Here is a 26,274-nt window from a genome sequence, read left to right on the forward strand (position 1 = left end):
AGTGTAGAATTCTAGAGTCACATGGTCGGTGCATGTGACTGAGGCATAGCTGTGTCAGGACAAGAGTAATGGAGAAACGCCATTGGCTGGGGACATGTAAACAAATCCCTCTTCCTTTATTCATAAAGAATATTCCTGTTAATCAGCCAGCCGGAAAAATCCCCACAAAGCAACCTCGAGCATTATTACCATGCAGGACAAAGCACTGACCACGTACACATGAAATTTGCAGGTCAGCTCGGGGATAGCGAGCGATTGTGTGATGGATTAAATTGAAATGCACTCAGCATTTGACAAATTTTATAACAAACACTAAACGTAATTGTTTTGTTATGAATGTGTCCTTTGTGGATTGCTTTTTGAGAAAACGAATGTGTCAAGAGCACTGTGGGTTAGAGGCAAAATGGAAGAGTGGGGTATCGTATTGGTTGGTTCAGTGGGGACCGGGTGGTGCAGTGATCTTGCAGATTGGATATCACAGTGACCTAGGGGACCGTGTGGCACAGCCAGCTACACGATGTAGCCCAGCTGATCATTGGCCCAAGTGATGCAGTGAAGCAGGGGAGTAGGTGGTGCACTGGATAGTGAATTGAGAAGTGCAATGCTTTCAGTAGTACTGCATGAAAGACATGCCAGGGTGATTGACAGCCAGCACATTGTGATTGGGTACACGTATTGAATGCCACCAACTATATGTAAGGAATCTTACAACACCAGGTTATAGTCCAACAATTTTATTTTAAAATCACAAGCTTTCGGAGATTATCTCCTTCGTCAGGTGAGTGAGACGAAGGAGATAATCTCCGAAAGCTTGTGATTTTAAAATAAAATTGTTGGACTATAACCTGGTGTTGTAAGATTCCTTACATTTCTCCACCCCAGTCCATCACCGGCATCTCCACATCATGGCTACCAACTATATGTGCAGGCATTATCGTGCCTATCTGGCAATGACAGTGGGGAACTGTCTTCACAGGGTCAGGGTCATCAGTCAGGCAAATACAGAGCAGTGTCATCTGCTGTTAGGATACCTGGAATTACCATGCGGCCTAGGGCTGAAATAGCCAGTGACAGTGCCCATCAACTGTGGCCTAAAACCACCTTCATTTTCTTGCAAGTAGAATACAATGCCAACAAAAGGATGATACCATAGAGCGTCAAGAAGACCACACTCCTCACAATTGCTTTATGTTCAATTCAGCAGCTATCGAACGGGAGTTGAGGACTGGACTGCTCTGTCACTTGCCTGTGGATATGCCAACACATTGGGTTTCTTTTCACTTCATTTTTGTCCAAATGTTCTTACTCTCTCACCTTCAGCAAATGGACTACCCCTCTTCTGACACTTTCCTTTAATTTCCAACATTTCTTTAAATGTAAATTTTCTCTGCTGCCATTAGTGTGTTCCCTGTACACTTCCAGATCTGCACCTAAAGCTATTAATAATTATCATAATGAAGTGGTTATGGAAAATCAAATGCAACTGTACACTTCACTTTGGGTGAGTGTTACACCTGTTTCAAATCATTTGGGTGTAAAGTGAACTCATACCAGAAATTCTACTTTACTATGTCCAAACAGTGTGAGGGTCAATCATATAGGACTGGATCGGTTGAGTTCAAATCCCTGGAGAACAAGCTGAAGATATGCAGCGCCCTGGTTTACTAGGTCCTCCCCCTCCATTCGCAAATGTCAGGAGGAAAACCATTGCTGCCCCGGATCTACTGCCACCTTTCACCAGGCGGTCTTGGGTAATGATAGCTGGGGGGTTGGATAAGACCAAAATGGGCCAGGAAGCCAGACATTAGGCTCACACATGAAGAGTAAGCACTTAGAGGGAGATTGCCTCTCAGAGGGTATTTCTCCAGAGTGTGAGTCACTGTCACCTAGGGTAGAGGCAAAACAAGAGCAAATGGATGAATATCTGGTATCTGGTTAAGAATTTCACTGAAGGGTAAATATAGACATTGATGATTAGATATTGCATGGAGCTTCATGGTACATTGCAGCTGGGACCAGGAAATCATCACACATGGAACAATGTGGATTCAATATTAGATATTCAGTGGTTACCACTGGATCACCTTCTGGTTTCAGGAGGAAATACCACCGAATAGGGGTAATTTTCACCTTCCCCGCGTGAGCGGTAAACTGGTGAGTGTATCGCCCTCCCGTTATAGAATAGGCCACACCTTCATTTCCATTGAATTGAGTGTGTCAAAGTTCAGCACTCTCTGGACATGAATTAAGTGGGATAAGTCCACAACAGTAAATTGCAGGTGGTAACATGGAAGGAATGGGCCTAAGTCTTATGTTATCTTTGAAGCATTAAAAAGTGCTCCAGGCGGACTTGTCCTTGTCTCCGATAGACACAGAGGGGGTCATTTTAACCTAATCCACCCGTTGGGAAACTGAGCGGATCGGATCGGCTGCCCATGTTTGAAGTCAATAGAAGGTAAAATGGGGCAGGGTGTAAAACGGGCAGCTGATCCAGTCCCGTCAATTTCCCATCGGGCGGGTTAGGGTTAAAATTACCCCCAGAATAAAGACTTTCCGGTCACGACTACGGAACAGGTAGGCGTAGCATAAACGCTATTCTCCTTGAGAGAAGCCCATGTAATAGCTCCCGGGAGCCTGTTCCTGTACACAAATAGGGCCTTCGCAGACAGTTGCTCCCATGCAGCAGAGATCCAGCAGTAAAGCTGCCACTATTTGCATGTGTACCCATGGTTGACTGGTGCTCACATATTTTTCAGTTTGCTTTGAACTAGAGTTATCCTTTAAATCTCTCGGGTCCCTCCTTCAGCTGATTATCCCCAGTGACATCACTCTAGAAATGCTGCCAAGGAATGTAAAGAGTATGTGTGATTCCAATATTCCACTTAGTAACATTGTGGCAACTGCAGTTCAAATGATGAAGTTATTTTCCAGACGCTGTTTCTGTTTTATTTAAAATGTTGAGATGATTGGTGTCTAACGCATTGGAGACAACAGGGGAACTTCAGGCAAAACAAGCGCACTTTCCACAGTATCTCAACCAAATGGTCATTGATGAAGCAGTTGAAGATAGTTGGGCCTAGGATGCTACCCTGAGGAACTCCTGCAGCGATGATTAGCCTCCCAACAACCACAACCATCGTCCTTTGTGCCAGGTATGCCTCCCACCACTGGAGAGTTTTCCTCCTGATTCCCATTGACTTCAGTTTTACTAGGGGTCCTTGGTGTCACATTCGGTCGAAAAGTGCCTTGATATCAAGGGCAGTCACTCACACTTCACTTGTGGAATTCAGCTCTTGTGTCCATGTTTGGACCAAGGTTGTAATTGGGTCTGGAGCCAAGTGGTTCTGGCGGAACCCAAACCGAGCATCGGTGAGCAGGTTATTGGTGTGTAAGTGCCACTTGATATCACTGTTGATATCTCCTTCTATCACATTGCTAATGATTGAGAGTAGGCTGACAGGACATTAACTGGCTGGGTTGGATTTGCCCTGGTTTTTGTGAACAGCACATATCTGCACAATTTTCCACATTGTAGCTGAACAGGAACAGCTTAGTTGGGGCGTACTAGCGAACGCCATTGGCCGAGTAGTTCCAGAGCACTACAGCCGAGATATTGTCAGGGCCTGCAGCCTTTGCTCTGTTCAGTGCACTCAGTCATTTTTTGATGTCATGGGGAGTAAATCAAATTGGCTGAAGACTGGCATCTGTGATGGTGAGGATCTCAGGATGGGGCTGAGAAGGATCATCCACTTGGCACATCTGGCTGAAAATGGTTGCAAGCTCTTCAGCCTTATCTATTGTACTTACATTGTTGGAGATGATCACTGCCTGGCGCAAATATTACTTGCCACTTATCAGCCCCAGCCTGGTGTTGTCTACGTTTTGTTATGCTGGTGTTTCCTTTGCTGGGGACATCAGGGAAAGAGACAGGTGGATGATGCCATCTGGTGGAATTCCCACCAGTTCCGCCTCTGGTGTCCCCAGTTTATGAACCAGGCTTCCCAGGTGGCAAAGCTGGGCCCATCAAATTTAGAAAGGCTGGTATCCTTAAGGCATCTAGTCGTGAAGTGATCAGCTGCTGAAAGGAAAGTTGCTTTCTTGGAAAAGAGTCAATTATTTTCAGTCCTAAGTTTCTTCAGTCAGACCTGCCGGCACTCGGCCCCTTTAGCTGCCCATCACGGCTTTTCCGTCCCTCCCACATCCCACACCCCTGCGAAACCCAGCTGGCATGTGTGCCCGCCTACCAGGAATTCAGACAGGGTCAGGGGCCCCTGGGTCCAAGGGGGCAGCAGGACAATATTACAGATTTTCAGGGCCACCACCTGGAATAAAAATTAAGATCAAACACAAAAATGGATTGAACAAGTTTGTGTTGCGGCAAGTAAAGTATCTTAGGCTGTGTGAGCTTACTGTTATGGATGACGTGGTGTTTGAGTGGAGTTTTAGGAGTGGGCTATTCCTGAATGTTTCTGGAATTGACGCTGTCTGAAAACTTCCAAATATGGCGACACCACTGCTTTACGTTGTAATCACACACTGGTTGTTACTGGTTTCACTTCTGCTGTCTTGGTTGTTCTCTGGAGCTATGGCAAACCTGTACTGGAATCCTTTCACTGAGCTTTAACCAGAGGAAACAAATCCTTACAAAAAACTAGGAAGAGCAACTGACCCTAATCAATTTGAACTTTAATATCTGCCTCTATAATCTCTGTTATTCCCCCTCACACACATACATATAGCTGATCTTGCTCTCTCTCTCTCTATTTATATATATATATATATATATATATATATATGTGTGTGTGTGTGTGTATCTCACACATGATATAGGACTGGTGCAGAAAATTAGTTTATCATAAGATCATAGTTATTAACCCTTCAACTGCCAGCAAGCCCAGGCAAATGACTGTCTTTCTGGGCAGTTTTATAAATTTTCAGCTCACATACTATGATGCTGAAACAAACATCAATATTACAATAATAAAGCTCCTCAAATGTAATATTACTTTATTACAGTAATATTAATAAAATATAAATATATTAAACATTTATACGACATTTTAATAAAAAATAAAACATGCAAACACTAATTATGTTTGCTATTTTCCCTTTTCCTTCTTCTTTCCTGTTCTCCCTTATTTTTTAACTTCAATTTCAATTTATTTTCTACCGAATGTATTATTTCTTATATGCTTTTTCTTTAAAGATAAATTGGAACCCTTTATTCACCTGTTCATTCTTCCTCCTGGCTCCCGTTTTGGAAATGGAGTGAGAGTTGGATCGAAGAGGAGGTGGCATGGGGAAAAGATGGCTACAGAGCAATGTTCCAGGATGGGGGCTGCTCAAGAAGGAGGATGTGGGTAAGAAGGAGACTGTAGTTGAAGGAGGATTTGGGCAGGGTGGAGACTGTAGTTGAAGGAGGATTTGGGCAAGGAGCAGACTGTTGCTGGAGAAGGATTTGGGCAGGGAGGAGACTATGGTTGAAGGAGGATTTGGGCAGGGAGGAGACTATGGTTGAAGGAGGATTTGGGCAGGGAGGAGACTGTTGCTGGAGAAGAATTTGGGCAGGGAGGAGACTTACTGGAGAAGAATGACTACAGCTTTCAGGGCTACAAGGTGGTTGTATGGTGCAACTACACATGGGAGAAGATCATGACTATTCTTGTAAATAAATCAGTAATAAAAATTTGGACTTGGAGTTTTATGAATAAGAAGAACCAAAATAAGAACGGCAGAGATGGGAGACCAGATGATTGACATAGAAAATAAAAGTGTGGGGGTAAATTTAAAAAGAAAATGTTTGTGTTACACTGTGGGGTTACTGCCGGCCGGGCATTCCTGATTGTTAAAGTATCAAGAACATTTTTGAAACATTATTTAAATAAAATTCCCTCATGAGGAAATTACATTCTTTTTTTAAAAAAAAACTTAAAGTGGAGTCGTGCAGTCAATGAATCGAAAATGAGAAAATCATTCTATCTCTCTCAACCCTGATGACCAAGTCTTCCTCAGATAACTCGTTCCACAAGCTCCAGGTTATGTGAAACATTCAATTGTCAGGAGCCGTTAATGCGCCATGCAGCAGTTGCAGCTATGAAGAATTCCATGTCTATGGAAGTTAGCTCATCCATGGTCATAACATTAAAAACCTTACCCTCACTGCCTGATGAACAAAACAAGTAAGGAGCTCTTATCGTCTTGAGTAAAGAAGGCCTCATATTGTGCTCAGAGGCTCCAACTGCTTATAGAATTGTAAAATCCCTCTTCCTACTGACAAAAGCATTTGATTTCAACAAGGTAATAATTATTTATGAGTACTGCAAAGCAGTAAAAAAGATAAGACTGTGATATCAGCACCCACCGTTCACACGCATCATCATTCTGAATTATTAGAGTAACGACATGAACATAAATTAGATTATACAGTGACCAGCAATTCTCAATTATTTATTCAGAAACCTAGATGAATGGCCTGAGCAGCAATAGTTTCAATAATAGCCACAGGACCAATAGGAACATCATTGAACACACCATTGGCATCTTGAAGCTAAGGTTCCAGCATGTCATAATAGTGTGCTGCATTCTGCACAAAATGGCTATGCAATGAGGATTGGAGTTTTAGGAGGCACAGCCACAGCAAGAGGAGAGGAGAGGCGCCTGATGAGGAAGAATTGGGTGAAGATGAGGGAGAACCGGGAGAAGGAGTGGCAGCACAGCGCCTGCCAGCCAGAGAGGCATAGGGAGCAGTTGATCCCTCAGTGCTTTTGCTGACCTGCTCAATCCACTCACCTGAAAACTGACAAGAAGCCCTTCTGCATTAATAGTCCTTCTCTACTCCCTTCATTCTGCATTAAAGAGTCAACCATTTAGCCAACCTCTATATCACTGACATTCTGACAATGCAGACTAACTAGCTGCAATGAAAAGAGACCATACACCAAAATCCCAAATGTGACAATGGTGAAGAATTAATTCACAAATAGAAGATTGAACTAAAATCTCTTGACACCCAAATGTTCAACCCATAGTATTTTTCTTAAAAGGTTTCCTCACTCTACCAACCCTAGAAGGTGCACCCGCAATGGCTTCAGCAGAGCTGGTGGAAGGCTGCTGTTACTCGTTGCGATGACCGTGGCCGGCGACCCCTGGGTGCTTGAGCCTGAGAGGTCACGGCTGCAGAATGCTGCACTTCGGCTTCTGCTGGAACAGAATGGCCCTCCATCATTTTACCTGGTGGTATTATGGAGCATTAGGGCCGCCCGACACGGGCAGGCAATGGCCTTATTCCGATGGGACCCCGACATGATTTCAACTGCCAATAGTAGCAGTGACTCTCAGTGCTGGGCCCACCAGTACGTCTCTGGCTTCCACAAGGAAAAGTTGTGCCTCCCCTGCCACACCGCCGACCGCAATCATCTCCAGAACCCCATCCCCCATCCCACATAACAATGCTGGGGACTGTTCGCATGGGTCCCCAGTGGCGATCTCCCACCACATGAAATCCCGCTCCTGCCCACTAGCTACCTTGTCATCCCTGCTGGGTTTGGGCGGGAGTCCTACCACCTACATGGTAGCCTGGGAGATAAAATGGCCCCGGCCTCACGCCACAACTGTCACGGGCACTTCCTGCCTGCCCCAGCCCTTACACATCGCACTCAGGACCCAGATTAAAATCGGGGCTGTAATTTCTACGACTTCTGCTATTTCCTGGCCATTCTTGTGATTTTGCGTCCTGCATGCAATAAATAGAGTGGAATTCTTCCCCACCCCTTTTTGAATTTATTAATGAAACTTCCACTTGCTCCAAATGGGAATTTCCAACATCTGCCCCAGTCCAACAGGAAATTGATGCGGCATGAAATTAGGTGGAATTGATTGTTACTTGATTTTGTGGGCCAGTATGCCCCATTTGCATTGAAAACAGGGGCAGATGGGGTACACTGGACACCAAAATCAGCCTCAGTGCTTTCAAAGGAGAGAGAAGAAAATTAATAAAAGAAATGTCAATTTATATGTGTGAATCCATTCTTGTTTCTTATAAATTGGGCAGCATTCAGATCTGGGCAGCACCCAGAGCCTTGCATAACAAGGTGATAGGAAACATTCATGAGTTCTTTTCAGTCAAGCTCCAGTTGCCTAGTCAGCTCGATACACACCAACTAAGAGCTTTGTTTAGATAACAGCCCCTAGCAACCAATTGTTCTGTTTCCAACATAATGGATATCCATAATGTCTAATATGTACTCTGACTGTGTTATTATGCAATATATATTTCTGGCAAACAGCTGGTGATTAGAAATTCAATAAACCCATTGTGATTATACCATATTGACCAGGGGCAGAAACAGAACCTACTTGGGGGTCCAGGGCCAGGACTGAGGCCTGGACTCCTGAAGATATCAGGCCAGAATATTTTTTTATTATTATTGTTAAAATAACCCCTTACAAAGGGGGAGACCAGGGTACCTCTCTGATCTTTCCTGGGGGAAGACCCGGCAAGCCAATCTTTGGCCAAACATCACGGCCTCTTTAGTGGGCACCTGACAACGCAAGGCAAATTAGGGAACTTCCTCGTGACCCCAGTATGTCCGCTGGAATCAGTGGCAGAGTTACCAGCAGGAGTGATCTACATGGGTCTTCGGGGCCACAGTGTTTATGTATATTATTTAAAAATCTATACCTGGGAGCGTTAACCTTCTTTCACCTTATAAAGTGCCCTCTGTGTGTGATGAAAGCCATAGAAATGTAAGTTGTGGCTGTTATCGTTTTTTTAATATGCCACCACACTCAAGGTGGGGGTTGATCATTCATTTAAAATGCAATACATTGACAGAGAGACAAAAGGTTCACAGTAACTTTTTGAAAGGGCAAAGCATCCTTAATATGATAGGATTTTAATTGCAAAGCTGCTAAGCGTCAGTGTCCCACTAGACCTCTTCCTGATTACTATTCAAATAACTGGTATCTGTCAAACTGTTACCTCGTTACCTTGTTCGACTGTCGTGTAATAGTTTACCTTGTAGTTCTAATCACAATGAACTGCTGATGGAGCAAAGGGGAAATGTCACAGAACTACCAATCATTACTTAGTTCAGGTCTGGCCATGAGGTATGGGAGCACGATACGATTCTTTACGCATAACACCTACAGAAATCTTGCACAGCCTATATTCTGTTGGTTCACCAGGGGATCAGATTGCTATCTCTCCGCAAAGTATTGTTTCATCACAAATTCTGCAAGTTTTCAAAGAATCTTATCTGACTGGTTTGTCTATTTAACTCCTTATGAACTGGCCCCAGACAGTTGGTATGGACTGATTTCAATAGCTCACTTTACTATTTGCTTCTCTAAATAACTCTAATCGTGAATAATCCTTTTTAATGGTCAATATGTTACAAATAGTGGCTAATATTATGGATCTTTTGAAGTAATGTGAAACAGAGTGAAATTCCTAAGTATTTTCCAATAGCATTGTAAGGGTTTATTGTTCACCTGAGGCATGCTATCCCAGATAACTTTGCACATAAAATTATGTTTCAGTTGAAGGGTTTGGATAGAGTAATTAAGGAGGCACTTTAGGGTCGGTAACCAGAGAACACAGATTTAAGATAATTGGCAAAAGAACCAGGGATGAGATGAGGAGAATTTTTTTATGCAGCGAGTTGTTACGATCTGGAATGCTCTACTTTACTTTGACTAGCATCACAGGATTTTTTTACATCCATCTGAACAGGCAGTCATGGCCTCAGTTTAAAGTCACATCCAAAGGAAATCAATGACAATGGAGCACACTCTCAGTCAGCACTGAAGTGACAGAGTAGACTATATACTCAAGTCCTGCAAAGCTACTTGAACCCACAATCTCCTAACTCAGGTATCAGTGTTAACAACTGAGCAACGAAAAGCAGTCAGAGTCCTGTCTGTTTCATACTGCAGTTCCTGTCCCGGACCCTGGCTCAGTAATATGGTTTGGTTTGTACCCATTCACAAATGCAAATTATTTAACACACCCGAGAAATTTCCACTGCCTTTTTTTAACGGTGATACAGTGATTGATACAAATGTACCAGCAAGATTTACATCAGGAGCAATGTATGAGTCATTGTTTTACCTCTAGATTACTTACAAATGGAAGTAATAGGAAGTATTGCACAATGTATCAATAATCTGATGCTAAATTTAAAAGAGAAACAATTTTATCTTTTATTCTTGAAGATTGTACGGGAGTTAAATCGGTTAACCCCCAAAAACCGGCGTGGGGATCGCAGTAATTATCCCGCACCTGCACCCAGTAACATTCGTGCTGCCTGGTGATTTCTATGATTGCTGCGTGCAGCCAGCGCTACCTGTGCTGTGAGTGCTTGCTCACCAGCAGGGGACCTAGATATCGTGAGTGGCTAGGACTACTTAAAGGCAGCCTGCACCTCTTAAAGGGAAGGTGCACTGTGGCTGCAGGAAGTGATGGAAGTCAATGGTGAAGTGAATCTGCGCTGCAATACAGTGAAGCATGGTGATGATGGGACCTTTGGAATTTTTAATGAGCAACAACTTGGCTGCTCAAAGTTTACAGCCCAATTTAGTCCCCATTATTTTTAAAAATCTTAATCCATAATGCCTTAATTTCATACTTGTCAGAAAACTGAAGTTATGCCAGAATATCATTCTGTGACAACATCCAGCAGAATGCATCCCCTTAGAATGACTGAATTGGTGGTTTGATACTAAATGGAAAACATTTTCCACCCAAATAAATATAGGCTGGAAGATTTGGACTGACAGAAAATTGAACAAAATAATTCAGCCAAAAATGCACTTTTCCATCTGGCTGAAGAAGGGCAGAAAATCTACAGAAACCTAGAAGATAACCTGGGGGTGTATTTACCAATGAAACCCTCTCTCCCCGCCCTCCATTATAATCCTGGTCACATGACAGAATATGAAAAACGTCCTGTTCCACTGTTGTTAATTATACGTAACTCAAAGGGCTGATATCAGCCGCTTGTAATACATCCCCCGTCTGATTTTTCTCTCCATTAAAGTCAATAAATTAAGGATCCGCTACCGCCCGTTTTCGGCCACCACTGAAAGTTAAATCAAGCCTCAAATATCAGCTGTGGCTCAGTGGTAGCACACTCACCTCTAAGGCAGAAGGTTGTAGGTTCAAGTCCAACTCAGAGACTTGAGCACATTATCTAGGCTAACAATCCAGTGCAGTACTGAGGGAGTGCTGCACTGTCAGAGGTGCTATCCTTCAGATGAGATATTAAATCAAGGCCCTGCCTGCCCTCTCAGTGGAAATAAAAGATCCCATGGCATTATTTGAAGAACAAGGGAGTTCTCCCAGTGCCCTGACCAATATTTATCACTAAAATTGATTATCTGTCATTAATTGCTTTGCTGTTTGTGGGACCATGCTGTGTGTGAATTGAGTGCTGTGTTTCCTACATTACAACAGTGACTACACTTCAAACTTCATTGGCTGTGAAGTGCTTTGAGACATCCTCAGGTAGTGAAAGATGCAATATAAATGCAAGATCTTTCACTTAAATTGACAAAAAAGGTATATTTAAGAATGGGTGGATAATTCCATTGCCAACCCCGTGATTATTTTGTTTTGTTCCTCTCATCTGTAAAACATCACCGCTAGTAATTACACCAGTGACAACTTCCTCACTGCTATTGCCACCTTCTAAAATGCTATGACATGTGAAAGAAATACTGCAAAAGCACATTCAAAATCAAGCAGCACATTTCAAGTCAAGAGAGAAATCTAAGCCTACATAATATAATAGAAGATAGGTGCAGACTGCACCAGGGCTGCCAGAGGTAAGCACCCCTTACCAGAAATCAGTCCCCTCCCACTACCATCAAGAATGAGAACCCATCCAGTAATCAGAATCTCTCCCAGCAGGCTGCTCTTTAGGAGTATATACACAACTCAAACCATTAAGTTAGAGCAGGTTAACTGAGGCTATGGTAGTAATTATGACCTGCTTTTTTCTAACTTTGCATATCTATACTCTAACCCTCGAACTGAGGCACTATGTGCCTGTTCAGGTGGGCATGAAAGATCCCATAGCATTATTTGGAGAAGAACAGAGGAGTCCTCCTAGTGTCTTGGCCAACATTCATCCCTCAGTCAACAGCACCAAAGCATATTAATTAGTTATCTCATTGTTGTTTGTTGGACCTTGCTGTTCACAAATTAACTGATATGTTTGCCTAGGTAACAACAGTGACTACACTTCAAGAGCAATCATTGGCTGTGAAGCACTTTGGGACATCCTGAGGACATGAAAGGAGCCATATAAAAGCAATTTCTTTCTTTCTTAATACATGTGCAAGCATCAGGAGATAATGGGGTGGAAATTCACCCGAAATCAGTCCCCTCCCACCAACATCAGGAATGAGAACCCATCCAGTAATCAGAATCTCTCCCACCAGGCTGCTCTCTAGGAGTATATACACAACTCAAACCATTAAGTTAGAGCAGGTTAACAGAGGCACAGGCAGCACACCAATTTAGATATTTTGAATTTCGGTCCACTTTTCTTAATGGCAGCAGCCTTAAGGTAAATCCCAGGGGAGGCTGGTGGGGAGGCAATGGAGGAAGGGGATCGCAATACTGTGGAGCTGGGGGGATCTCCTGGCTTCACAGAAATGATTTTTAAAAGTGTGAAAAAAAAACTTGCTTTTTGTTGGCAGCCGCAGTGGCTGCTGAAGAATCCTGAGTGTTGCAGGCACAGCTCCTGCACCGTTCATCCCACAGGAATTTCAGCAAGTGTTAGTCTCCTCATTTACATATGTAAGGAGCCAACGCCTGTTTTAGACGGCTGCCAGAGATGCCTGAAAAATGGCCTGATCCAATATCTTTCAGGCGTCCTTTCAGTGCCAAAATTGGCCATCGTTGTGCCCGTTTTACACCTGTGGAACTCCAGGGAAATGGCAGAGTCCCATTGTCACTGGGTCTCCACAATTTCCAGCAGTTTCTACATTGATCTGTAAGTGGTGGAACTTCCATCAGTCTCTTACAAAGCAAATAACACTCTGGCCAGAGCCAGGGACTTGGAGAATGTAAGCTGGAAATCCCCACTCCAGCTCCATGGTAAGAATCTGGCATTTGTGTAGCGGTCGGTACACCCAATATGTTAGCACGTACCAACCTCCGTGGAGGAGCACGTGGCCCCATCAATGCGGCCCAGGCCAAGCAAACCGTCTGGACCCCAAAGGAAGTCCAACATTTTTTGGGGGGGCATGCAGTTAGTTAAGTCCCTTCAGAGGGCCTATCAGACCACACTCGGAGTCTGGGGGAGTGAGAGGGGGGTAGTCCCTGGGCAATCTCTCCCAAGGGTGGAAGAACATAGGAACATAGGAAGCCAGAGTTTCTGACGGCAGGAGGCAGATGGGTGCCAGAGATGTGCCTAAAGTGTTGCTTGTGCCTGCCTGCCCCATGCTAATGAGGTACCTGCCCACTGAACCAGCAAACTCCAGCAGGGCCAGCACTGGAGCCCTCGCCAGGCACGATGCTGGGATCCAGACCTGAGCAAATTCGGTACCAACATGTGCAGCTCATCCTGCAGCAAACCTTCTACAACTCATGTTAATCTCCTGAAAGAGGAGAAATCTCCAGTACACACTGACTTTTACCTTGGAGAGCTGGGATCAAATTCAGCCCAGGCTGCCAAGATGAAAGTTTCCTTTGTCTATTGGTTGTATTGGATCTTTGCTTGTAGCGGGTATGGGACCAAAGCATAACACTAGCTCAGCAATATCTGGCACTAATTTGGTGGTCTCACTCAGAAAGGCCAAACGGCTGCTGTGGGAAATGGAAATGTCACACTGGTTCAGTAGGTTGCTCTTCTGCATTCAGTGCTGTTAGGGTAAGGTAGATGGAACTTTACTCTGTATCTATATCTAGCCTGGGTCCGCTGGATACTGATACTGGGGCCCTGATATAAAAATCTGTTTCATTTCTTAACACAAACATCCTGTATTTTGATTTTGTTTTTAAAGTCTTGAAATTCCATGGCTCTGTTTGAGCTGGAGGACGTGTGGAGAGGCAGGATTTCCGCCTCTGCTTTCAGCCACCTATGACCCCATTTCTAATTCCGTTGTCGGCCCCGGCTTGGTTCCCTCCCCACCTATCCCAACCGCCTCCCAAATTCCTCCGCCTCCCCCACCATTTCCTTCCCCAGGTCGCCTCCCCTCTCCTGATCGCCTCCCTCCCCTCTGATCACACCCTCCACCCAGGACATACTTGAGGGCCACTGTCAGAGATGTAGCAGGCCGAAATTTAAATCTTACTCACTGGCGAGCTGCCTGCGGACACACAGTAGGCATCCGCAGCTCGCCAGTCTAATTTAAATGGGTCCTGAGGCCCAGTATCATGCGTGCCTTAGGCCTACCTGTTCCGGTGCAGGGAATGTTCGCTGCTCCCGGTTTGTGTTGGCAGGCGGCACTATCCCATTTCATCCCCGTGGTGTCTTGAAATACACACAATATTCAAAATATGGCCTGGCAAACCAATAGTACAGGGTTAAGATCATTTGTTCTGACTGATAATCGAATGACCTTAAGATGGATCCGGCGAGGTTAGCCCTGCTGATAACAGGCTCGCACTGACTCATACTTTCAACGAATGGTCAGTAATTACTCCCAGATCTTTTTCCTGTTTCTTTTACTTCCTCCTCCCCCTCCTTCAGTAATAGATAATCTTTCATTGTGCTCACGTCTCATGTTTCCTGCAAGAACGTTCTTGCAAGTTCATTCACAATAACCAGAACTGGTCCGATTTGGGTCACTTTGAGTTCAGAAGTTCGCTAAGTAACAGTGGGGCCTGGGGCCTAGGCCGCCTTGCAGCAGTAGGAAAACCTATTTCATACATTTCTATACTGGAGCACAAGGGCACCATTAGAAAGGGGGAAAGAGGCAAAAATGTAAAGCAGAACCTCGCATCATCAAAGCTATTACACCTCTCCAAAATCTCACCCTGAAACCTAAACATTCAAAACATTTAATGGATTCCAAGACTCCTCCAAAGTGATTTTTCCAGCAACTCTACTCCAAATCCTTTCTTGATTCCTATAATATTACAGTGGCTATTAACATAAATAGGTCAGATGAGGAATGCTATGATGTGATTTTTGAGTTTTGAATCATTTAATTGTTACCATGTGGCCCCATTCTGGTTAATGTTGAAGACTAGAGATCTGAGTTACTGAATCATGAGGTCTAATCTCACAGGCCTATCAGCAGTAGTCATGTCTCTTTCAATAAACAAGGACATTTTTAAAAAAATGACCCTACTGAATACTTTGACAGGTTTTGGGGGAACCTCAAAACCATAAAACTTCTTGCTTTTAGCAGGAGTCTCAAGGTGGGACTAAAGTGGAACTAAGAGAGTTAGGGATGACTCCTATGGCACCTGCTCAAGACTCCTGCTTGGATGCTATTTCAGGACTTCCTTTGAGAATCGTGAAATATAGCAACACTGACTTTCTCCATGAAAAAATTAAACAAGTGCTATTCTTAATCTTGGCGCATAAATGCTGCAAAACATTAGTTTTCTTTTTCCTTTTCATCTCTAAATAGCCCCGATGTGACGATGTCCTGAACATATCTTTCTGGTTGATTGAAAGTTGTCTTTTTTCCAGCTTATTCTTAAAAAGCTAAAAAGATCAAGCTCCAAACAACTGCACAGAATCAAAGTGACAAATTCAAGGTTACAATCAGATTTTTGCTGGAGGGAATCTCAGAACAAGTAACGCTGATCGGCTGCAACAAGCAATGAAGTGCACAGTCTTTCATCTGGTTGAATTACTTTAAGGAACAAGTAAGAATGTAATAAATAGGAAACAAGACATATCTGTATTTAATTAGCAAGTCCAGCCCCCCAAGTCATTATTATTTAGTACATAGAAGACTCACCCAGCATCTGTTTCTTGGCATTTTCTTCTGTCTATTTGTTTTGTTTTTCTTACCAATTTTTCTTTCCAGGAGGATTGACTCCTTGCTGGGAAGGCTTCCATGTTGCCGTACCCTGTTGGCCATTATCTTTGTGTGAACCTAAATAGGGAGTGTCAGCAGGTTATTTGACTGGACCCCAAAGGAAGTCCAACATTTTTTGGGGGGCCTCACATGACGTTCACACATGCATACTTCCAGCAGAGGTCATTGGATAGCGATTAGGAGCAGGAACCTTGACTAATCTTGACTGATTTTCACCTACCTAAATTAAATTGACATGCATGCGTATAAAACAACAGCAAACACCCAGACTTCCATGCAGTCTCTTTTGAGGTTCTTCTTAAAAGAGATTCTGCAATTCTCTTTCTTTCAAAATGTGTTTTTTTAGCCTGATTCTCTTTTTTTAAACTTCTTTTTGTGATTTTTGTCTCTTATTTTCTCCCTGTCTACTCCCAAATGATCTCCCTGTATCCACATACTATCGTTAACAAAGAGGACAGATCAATCCACTACATGGGTATGTTCAAGACTGGTGACCATTTTTTCCTCCATTCAACCCAGAATTCCAATCTAGAGCTGGATTTGAGCTCGAGTCTATGGTTTGTTATTATGTTACCAAAGAACAGATTGACCTGGCTGTTCACCAGTTTAAGGAGATCAACAGCATTTCTGCACAAAAATCAAGAACAGAATGGACCTATCTCCTGCCGAGTGGTGGAAGGCCTAATAAAGTCACTACCTCTCTGGTTTTGATCTGCCTGGAGAATCCAGGTTCTGAGTGGTCTGTCTGGAATGGTCTAAAATGTAAACTGGAAAAAAGGCTGTTTTTTTAAAAATGGAAATTCAATTTTCCATCAGTATCTCTTGATGTGGAATCACTAGCTTCCATCAGCTGCAAAGCAAATCATACAACTCAGGCCTTGATGCCATCTTTTAATGCACCCCTGACCAATTTTGGTTTGGCTAAAGGTAGCAACCCTAAGGCCAAACTAGGTCTCTGTCTGACCTATTTCACATTGGCTGTCAACCATGTTATATTTAAATTTTATGGTGGTACAATTAGCCAATTTCCCCTTTAAATCATAGATGAGATTTTCCTGGGTCTGTGTCCAGGTGCGCTGGATTGGCTGGAAGCACTGAATATTGGAAAAATCGGGCGAGTCAGTGTGCGCACCTGGAAAGGAATCTGCCTGATTTTCCTCCTTTAACTTAGACGAAAGGAAAACAAGGTTGGTTCCTTTACAGGCGTACACTCAGACCAGCCCAACTTCCTGATACTGGCTGTTCCCAGCCCAGATGCAGGAAAATCTCCCCATGGGTCTTCTCCTCAATGACAGAGTTGAGCTCAGACAAGCAGCCAGGGCAGTAGGTTTGGACCAGATGGCTTTGTTAAAGAAAATAAGAAAATAATTTTCTCAAAGCACATGACTGGAGTCCTTCCCCACTGAAGGCGAGGCTCCAGCTGCTTAAAAAGTTTAGAAGAAGATTTTAAATGCTCAGAATGTTGTGGGTGGAATTGGGTTCTGAATATAATGGAAGAAAAACCATTCCTTTCACAAGATCAACACGTCTATTTTTATTCAGCAGCTGTGCTCTAGCTTGTTGGTCCTCTACCTCTTAGCCAGAAACTTTCCAAATGAATGACAGCATTAGCTCCAGAAGCAGACTTCCTCAGCTACATACTTATGTAATGGCATAATATATTAAACACCACACAAGATAATATTAACGTCATAACACATGCAGTAGGACACATTCCCACCCACCTGCCCTTTCCCCATACTCTTTCAAATTTTTCTTTCTGAAGGAGGCAGCGATCACCACCTGCCTGGAACCCACCTGCTTTTCCATTCATTTAAATTAATGACTGGACTCCGTTAAGGACGTGTGCTCCTCCCTGCCCGATTTTCCTGTATTCGCGCACCCAGCCTGTCTAATAGTCGTAGGTGCAGGAACAGGAAAATCTGCCCCAATACCTCCAACTACAATGGAGCAGAACAGTTCCATCATTTGAACAAAAGACTCACAAACGCTGAATACAAACTACTGCTATAAATCAGACACACGCATCTTATCAAAATGCTTAAATGGTCCAGTAGTAAAATTTCTTTGCCAATCGATCCCTTCAAGGGAAATACATGCTGCAATGAACTGGTAAACAGTCCTTTAACCTCTGGGACCTGACTTTGAATTTAAACCAAACTGATGGGCTGCAAGTGCCCTCTCCTGCTAGTTGCTAAGTTCCCAGATGAATATATTTATGTTGTCTCAACCCAATTCCTACAGGGCATGAAACTACAGCACAGGCCTGCCTTTTTGGTATTAAATAGACATTCACTTAGACAGACTATAGTAACAACTGGTGTGGGAAATGTCACGCTGGTATAGTGGGGACTGAGATTGGAGCTGAAGGGTATTGTTGGAGCAGGTTAGAGTAGAATTCTGCTGTTTTTTCACAAAAATGCCAAAAAATGTGGCATTAACAGAACAACCTATTTTGTTTGTAATCTATTTACAGAGAGATAAGTGCATTCTTTCACTGACTATTCTTATCTTGGCAAGCAGATAATACTCAAAAAAAGTACAGTATCTCTCAGCACTCAGAGTTAGTGACATAAAAAGGAAGCTTTGCTGCTCTAGCTATAGTTTCCACCATCTGCCCCACCATAACCACTGTGTGACCTTTATCACCAAATCTCCCCCTACCCCTCTGACACCTTCTCCTACTTCAACTCACCTTATTCCACCCTCTTCTCATTTTCTACCGGCCCCCAGACCCATCCCGAGTTTCTCACTAAGATATTCTCCCTCCTTTCCCCCCATAGCCCCTGAGCGACTCCTCATCCTTGGTGATTTCAACTTCCATCTCAACTCACCTTGCCCTTTCTCCTCTGATTTCACAGCCCTAATGTACTCTTCAATCTCTCCCTACAAATAAATTCTCCTACCCATATTCACGGCTACCCCTCGACCAAACCATCTCAACTGGCCTTTCTACTTCCTGGTGATGTGTTAGTCATAACTTTTCAAATCTCTTTAAATTCAGGAATTGTCCTTTGGATTGGAAAATTGCAAATGTCACACAATTATTTCAGAAGGGAGATACCAGGTAATTGCAGACTCGAGTTTAATGTCAGTTGTGGGGAGATTACTGGAATCTATCATCAGAGAGAGTGACTTGGACAAGTATCAGCTGATAAAAGAGACAGCATGGATTTGTGAAGGGTAGCTCATGTCTGACTAATCTAGTTTAATTTTTTGAGGAGGTCACTAGCATGGTGAATGGGTGGTGTCTATGGATGTTGTCTAATTGGACTTCCAGAAGGCATTTGATAAGGTTCTGCACAAGAGATTATTAGAAAAAATGAAAGCGCGTGGAATTGGAGATAACCTTGTGACATAGGTTGGTAATTGGATGGGAGGTAGGAGTCAGAGAGTGGTGTTCCCCAGGAATCTGTACTGGGGCCTGACAGCATCAGGCTCTATCTCTCCACCACCTCTGTGGACCCGTCCATTGCCTCATGAGTGTAGGGCCTAGACGGCTGAAGACATAGCTGCCAATGGTGAGACAAAAGGATTGGGGAGTGCACAAGAGGCCAGAGTCAGAGGAACAGGGAATTCTGGGGGACGGGGGGAGAGTTATAAGGCTAGCAAAGGTTACAGTGATATGGAGGCACAAAGCTATGAGGCAATAGACCTAGGATCTCCTGATCTATATGGCTCAGTTCCACACTTGGTAGATCTATCCACTGAACTATCAGAAGAGTTTTATTCGGTATTGTTATTTTTATATCCATTCCCCTATTTTGTTTTTTATGTTTTATTTTCTCCCTGTCTTTTTAGGCTTTTCTATTGTATTCCCAGATGAAAGGAGTTACATACGTGACCCATTCCCAGGTCGTATCAGTGCTGTTCTTGAGCTGGCCGTTTTCTAAGATTTTTATCCCCCCAAATCCTTCCTCCATAGCATTGATTGGCCTTCACTCTGCACTTCCTTTGATGCCACAGGCAAGATCAGAAACTCACCCTGTAGAGAATCATGTAGGGTTGCCAACTCTGGTTGGACATATTCCTAGAGCTGTCATCAAATGACCTCCTGCCTCCAACCACCCCGCCCCTACATTCCTGCCATTGGTTGCCCAATACACTCCGCGCTCCGCCTTCCCATGGCAATTGGACAGTGAATAGACTCCATTACCTGACTGAATGATTCTTGACTGTCAGACAAACAGCCTTTGCTCCCATATCTGATATTTTTCTAATTAATAAACAAAAGTCTTCAAAGAAAATTAAAACAAAACACAATTTTTAATGCCCTTATGATTTTTGTCCTGGGCTGCTCAGTGCAGTGTCCTAGAGATTAATTTGTAATTCCTGGAGACTCCAGGGGAATCCTAGCGGGTTGGCAACCCTAGAATCATGGGTACGAAGTTGAGTCTACCTTTCCAGGGCTCAGCGTCACTGTGTCATCTCCCTATTGACTGTTTCAAATCGTTTCTGCTGTTTAGTATGGTTTTTTACAACATACCCTCTTTGAAAATTAAGCTTGAGCCAAGCTATGTTTATCTCTCTATGAATATATTTCAAACAAAATCTTGAGCTCTTTAATGGGAAGGGTGAGTTTCTGCCAAGCAAGGCATTTGTAATGATATGATGGACTTGTGATCCAGAAACTGATGAGTGATTCTCAACAGCTTGAGGTAATTTTGCTACTGTTTCATATCTGGGTTCTGTCATAGAGCTTATCCCAGAGACAGTGCAATAAACTGAACCATCAGAGGACTATTGCTACTGAAAACAGTTAGTACAGACTGATGTTTGAATTCCTTAGAGCTTTGCTACACAAAATGGACAAAACACCACCAAACTGAATCCTGTGAACATTCCTGATGGTTGTAAATGATGTTTTTAACAGATTGTTTGCCTATTTATGTTCTACCCTAACTTTTAAATAATTTCATATGCAGTTTGTTGAACTCTGGTTAAGCCTGGTAAGAATGTAGCTGATATATTTGAATCACAATTTAGTCAGCTGAGCACCCAGCTAAAATTAAATCAATTCAGAAGAGGGCTGTGCTGAATTAAAGAAAATAATTTGCATTTATATAACACCTTATCATGTCCTCAGGACATTGTAAAGCACTCCACAACCAATTAATTATTTTTGAAGTGCAGTCACTGTTGTTATATAGACAAATACAGAAGGCAATTTGTACATAGCAAGGTTGCACAAATAGTTAATGAGATGAATGACCAATTAATCTCTTTTTGATGGGGTGGGTTGAGGAAGAAGCATTGGTCAGAGCACTGGCAGAACTCCTTGCTCCTCTTTGAATAGTGCCATGTGATCTTTTCATGTCCACCTGAACTATCAGAACAAGCATACGTAGCCTCTGTTTAATATCTCATCCAAAATACAACACCTCTGACAACGCAGCACTTCCTCAGTACTGCACTGAAGTGTCAGCCTAGATCATGTGCCCAAGCTGAGGAGTGGGCCTTGAACTCATAACCTTAGAGGTGAGAGTTCTACCAACTGAGCCAAACTGACACTCAGCGTTAGATTTTTCTCCCCTTTACCGCCCATTTTGGGGCAGTGTTAGGGTAATTGGGGAAGGAAAATCATTCATTTGCTGGCTTCCTGTTGGTGGCCTTAACTTCTGTGATTTTCCTCTGGAAGTGATGGTGGACAGTGAATACATCCACCCATACTTGGGCGTGCGTATTCAAATGACAAGTTAATAAAGGAAGTACATCAATTCATCATATTCTCCTCCATTAACAACTTAGCAACACTGGGGCTCAGGAACATCATTACATTCCGATGTCCAGGAGGCCGTGGGGAGGGGGAGTGGGATTTTAAAATTTAAAGAGTTACATTGACTAGGCTACCATTGCCTTTGTCAAAGTGGCACCGCAACAATTTCCCACCCCCTCATCTGAGGCAGGCATCCCAGTCCCAGTTGTGCTCTAAATGGGCTGAGGTCAAGGGTGCAGTAAAATGGATGGGCGACAGTCCTGCCCCACTCAAGATCCGACGCCATTACAGCACAAGAGAAAATCTATCATTCAATCTCAGCAAAGGTAGCGATGGGGACAGTACAATTGTTTTCAATGTCTATATGCCAGGGAGGATAGAAATCAGCCACTCCTGCTAGAAAAGTGCACATTTGAACGATCAAATGGAGACAGGACCTAGCTCGGTTGTTTTGCCGACCGACATTCACTGTCCTGTCCTGGACCCTAGTTGAGCCAGTTGTTGGGCAGGTACACCTGGTTTGACCAGGCATATCTCTGCCGACCATATATCAGACAACATTTCTACACACAAAGAGTAGTAGAAGTTTGGAACTCTCTTCCGCAAACGGCAATTGATACTAGCTCAATTGCTAAATTTAAATGTGAGATAGATAGCTTTTTGGCAACCAAAGGTATTAAGGGATATGGGCCAAAGGCAGGTATATGGAGCTAGATCACAGATCAGCCATGATCTTATCAAATGACGGAGCAGGCACGAGGGGCTGAATGGCCTACTCCTGTTCCTATGTTCCTATGTTCCTAACATTGAAGACTTGGGACGGGGAAACACTGACATTCAGAGTCCTTGCCCGCAGCCCGTCCATCTTACGTTAACGGTGATTTTTAAGGCAGGTGGAGGTTAACTCTATTTAAATATAAAAGTTCATTTCAGTGAACCCTGTCAGGATGGTGATTATAGATATAGGGTCATGGCTAGCCACCATACTTTGTTGAAAAGACATGCTATTACAAAGTGGATACACTCTTAATTTGGACCCATTACCGAACTGGATCACACCTAAATTATTATTTTATATGGGAATATTATAACAACATTTAATGTGTGTGTATGTGGTTGGGGGTGGTTATATTGTTAGGAGGCATGCCTGTTCCAAAATTTGAAGAGTCATCTAGCAGTGAGCAGGAGATTCGAAGCCTCTGTATGTTTCAGAACCAGTTCCACAGCTGAAGATTATATATCAAAATCATCCAATGCAACAAAGAAACTGGGCTTCTGGGATGACGGCAGTGATATTGCATTAATTAGAGGTGATTAAATCGACAAGTCACGGATCAAAGCACAGGAGCATTTGTTTATTATCATTTTCATTAGGATAACAACAAATCTAACCAGGTCCTTTATTGAATAAAGTAAACAGTGCTAAGATAGATCACAAGACCCTTTTGTTGAGTCAATGTTCTGTATCAACCCATTGTCTTCAGGGGCAACTCGGCCGTAAATGTTATCAATCATACTTCACATCTTCCAGTGTTCCATTTCAACCAGTCAGGGATGAATAGGTATCAGAAGCTTAAAAAACATATACTTGAAACCCTATTGTTTTAATTGCCCAATATGAAGGCCTGAGCTGTCTGACTCTGCAGGGAAAAAATAAATAATTAACATTTCAAAAATGGCTTTGAGAAGCTTCTGTGAGTCATCACATTGTGTATGAACTGTGGTTTGTGAAGATTTTACAAATTGGTGATGTCAGTTCCTAAAAATGAGCAATTGGAGCTAAATATAACTCCAATGAATTAGTCAAAAGCTTTCCATCGAGATCGGTTTTCCAAAGGTACACCAAGCTGGTCCCTACCTGCGTGGGTAACTGAGAAGAACTCTGGGATCAATTTCCTGATGACTGATGTGATTAGAAATGACTGCTCCAGTGAATGAGTCATGACATATTCATGAAGTGGAAAGTGTGGCCGCACACAGGCCTTCCACATTTAAATAACAAATAAGCACATGTGTGTCTTGCTTCAAATAGCTCACATTTCTTGCCAGGGTCTTATTGGGGGCACCAATTGGGTGTATAGCAATGAGACCGCAGCTCCATATCTCCTGTCTAGAGTCTGCGTGTACTCATACAACTTCAATGTAACGAAAATGCACACGTTTTCTTTCCCTTTTCTAATTGATTTCTTTTTAAAAAATGTTTGTTTATTTATTTATTAATTCATATTTTTGTATTCTCAATTTGCTCCTGTTCCTTCCTCCCCTGAAGACATTGGGGTAGATCTTAACTTTTTGCGATAGTGTAAAATGGGTGATAGTGAGTCAGCAGCCGTTTTACGCCTCTCCCGGGAGTGATGTAAAACGGGCTGCCGACTTGCTATCACCCGTTTTACACTATCACACAAAGTCAAGATCTATCGCAGTGACCCTTATAGGGGTATTGTTTTATGGATGCCTCTTGTACATCACCCCAGTGGCCATTCTTCATGAGTGAGTCTCAGCCGTGAGTGTTGACAGACTATTCAACTATGGTATTATTATAGCATAGTTTGATCCCATTCTCACCCAACATCCACATGTCCAATTTCTAGCAGAGATCATGGGATAGTAATCAGGATCAAGAATCCTGAATGAATTTTTCCGCTCCCTATCGCACCAACTGTACCACCCTTACTGCTGTCCTGGCTGTGATCAGCTAACCCAGTGCAGGGATCAAACCTTCCTATTCTGTATGATTCAGGTCTATATTGGCAGGCGCCTTTACTAATACACCAGGTGAGCTATTTTATTCGTTTGTATGATTTCTTTTTGCTACTTTTTCAAATCTACAAATAGTTTTGTGCCAGTGAAGAGGTGACATGATTTATGTAACATTCAATTAAAGAAATAAGAAAATAATTAACATTTAAAGAGAAAGTCCTGAGCTCCCAACGGTCCATCTGGTTAAGGCAGTGAGCACGAAGCCTTACAAACTGCAAAGTTCCAAGGATTGATCGCCAGTCTGTGTTGAGTTAAATTATCTCAGTAGAGGCAGTACCACTGCATTCAACCACAGGGTTATGGAGCAGAAAATTGTCCAGGGTTCCCACTCCTGTTGGAGGTGTAAATGTGTCGATATCAGGGGAAGTAGGGTTTGGGCTGAGCTGTGCTACTGCCTGACATTGAATGGCCTGCATAACACTGACTGTCTGGACCCCCTCAGACACTACTTCAAATTGATGGAAGCTGGATTTAAAATCTGGTACTGATCAAACTTGAACTCCCTTCTTTTCCATTTGCATCACTGAGGTTTTCTGTGAATAATAAACTTAAAATTACTATCAGATCTCCTACAGCATTGCTCACGATGACTGGGAGATTTATTGGGGTTTCTGGGGTGTAGGGGAGGGATAGATATCGCCATAGGAAATATTTGGAAACACGTTTGTGACAGATACGCTCAGAGACATGAGTTGTTTTTTGGGTTGGTTTCTGGAAAATGAATGAATAGCAGCTAGAGAAATAAAGAACTGAGTGTGTGCCCCTCACAGACTACAGTTACATAAATCAAATCTGCACAGGATGGCGAAAGGGGAGAAATGCTTTGTGGCTGCATCATTCTTTTGTCCGGTAGAGTAGGGTAGGAAATGGAAACAAAATAGGAATGTGTGAAATTGCTAAGAGAGATGCAAAGGCTAAACAACTAAACTCAGGCCTGCACAGTGTTGCATTCCTGGGTGAGGATGAGTAACTGGAGAGTGGAAGGAGCCTGTCTCTCGAACATAAGTACACACATAGGCACTTTAATAAACATAAATTGTATAGATAAATAACTCTTTCTATATTGTTACTTGAATTGTTTTTGCTGTCAAGATTCCATCAGATAAAGTTCAAAGGTTCATAATTTCCATTGTTCATAGCTAATTTCACAGCCCTATTAGTGCCTTCCTTGCTTCACATAGATAGCAATTTTCTTTCAGTGGACAGGGAGATAGGTTGGGACTTATAAACAGCAAGTCCTGACACACGTTATGAATGGGCGGTCTTAATGTTAATCATAACAAAAAATGTCCTGGTGTGTTATGTACTACCCCTCTTTTCCCCACTCAGGTCCAAATTGTCATATCCATTAGACTCAAAAGGCAGGCAGCCTCCACTTGAATTTTGGGTGCTGTGGTACAAAAACTGTTTATAGTGATATTAGTGAATTCTGAGAGTTCACAAGGCCAAGGGGAGGTCCCTTCATTTCTATGCCATTGACTGGAGCTTTTGCCACTAAGAACTCATCTTGGGCAACTGCCACAGCGACAAAACTGCAAATTGCAACAAAGCAGTGGCTGGCTGGCTGGCTGGCTGGTTGGGAGGGGGGAGGAATGCTGAGCCCCCTGCAAAAGAAGTACACATTGCCCTCCAGAAGTCCCCTTTGTAAAGAAAACCACAGGTAAATACTTTTAAAATATTTTTCTTCAGGGGTCCAGGCCACAATCTCGACCTGGATCTCCAAGATGGATCCTCACAATCGCACAATCCTGAGGCTGGTATGTCTGCTTTTACTGGATGTACAAGCCCTA

General features: G+C 43.1%; 1 protein-coding gene across 1 annotated transcript in view; it reads right to left on the reverse strand.

The window, feature by feature from the left end:
* Positions 1 to 23,167: 23,167 nt before the first annotated feature.
* LOC137324463 (tetratricopeptide repeat protein 7A-like) overlaps positions 23,168 to 26,274 on the reverse strand; it is a 249,376-nt gene continuing 246,269 nt past the window's right edge. The window contains exon 20 of the mRNA XM_067988771.1: positions 23,168 to 23,364. Coding sequence (XP_067844872.1) covers positions 23,329 to 23,364 — 36 coding nt within the window. The 3' untranslated portion in view covers positions 23,168 to 23,328. The remainder of the gene's footprint in view (positions 23,365 to 26,274) is intronic.

The sequence above is a fragment of the Heptranchias perlo genome, chromosome 8, assembly GCF_035084215.1.
Source record: "Heptranchias perlo isolate sHepPer1 chromosome 8, sHepPer1.hap1, whole genome shotgun sequence".
Classification (NCBI taxonomy): Eukaryota; Metazoa; Chordata; class Chondrichthyes; order Hexanchiformes; family Hexanchidae; genus Heptranchias; species Heptranchias perlo.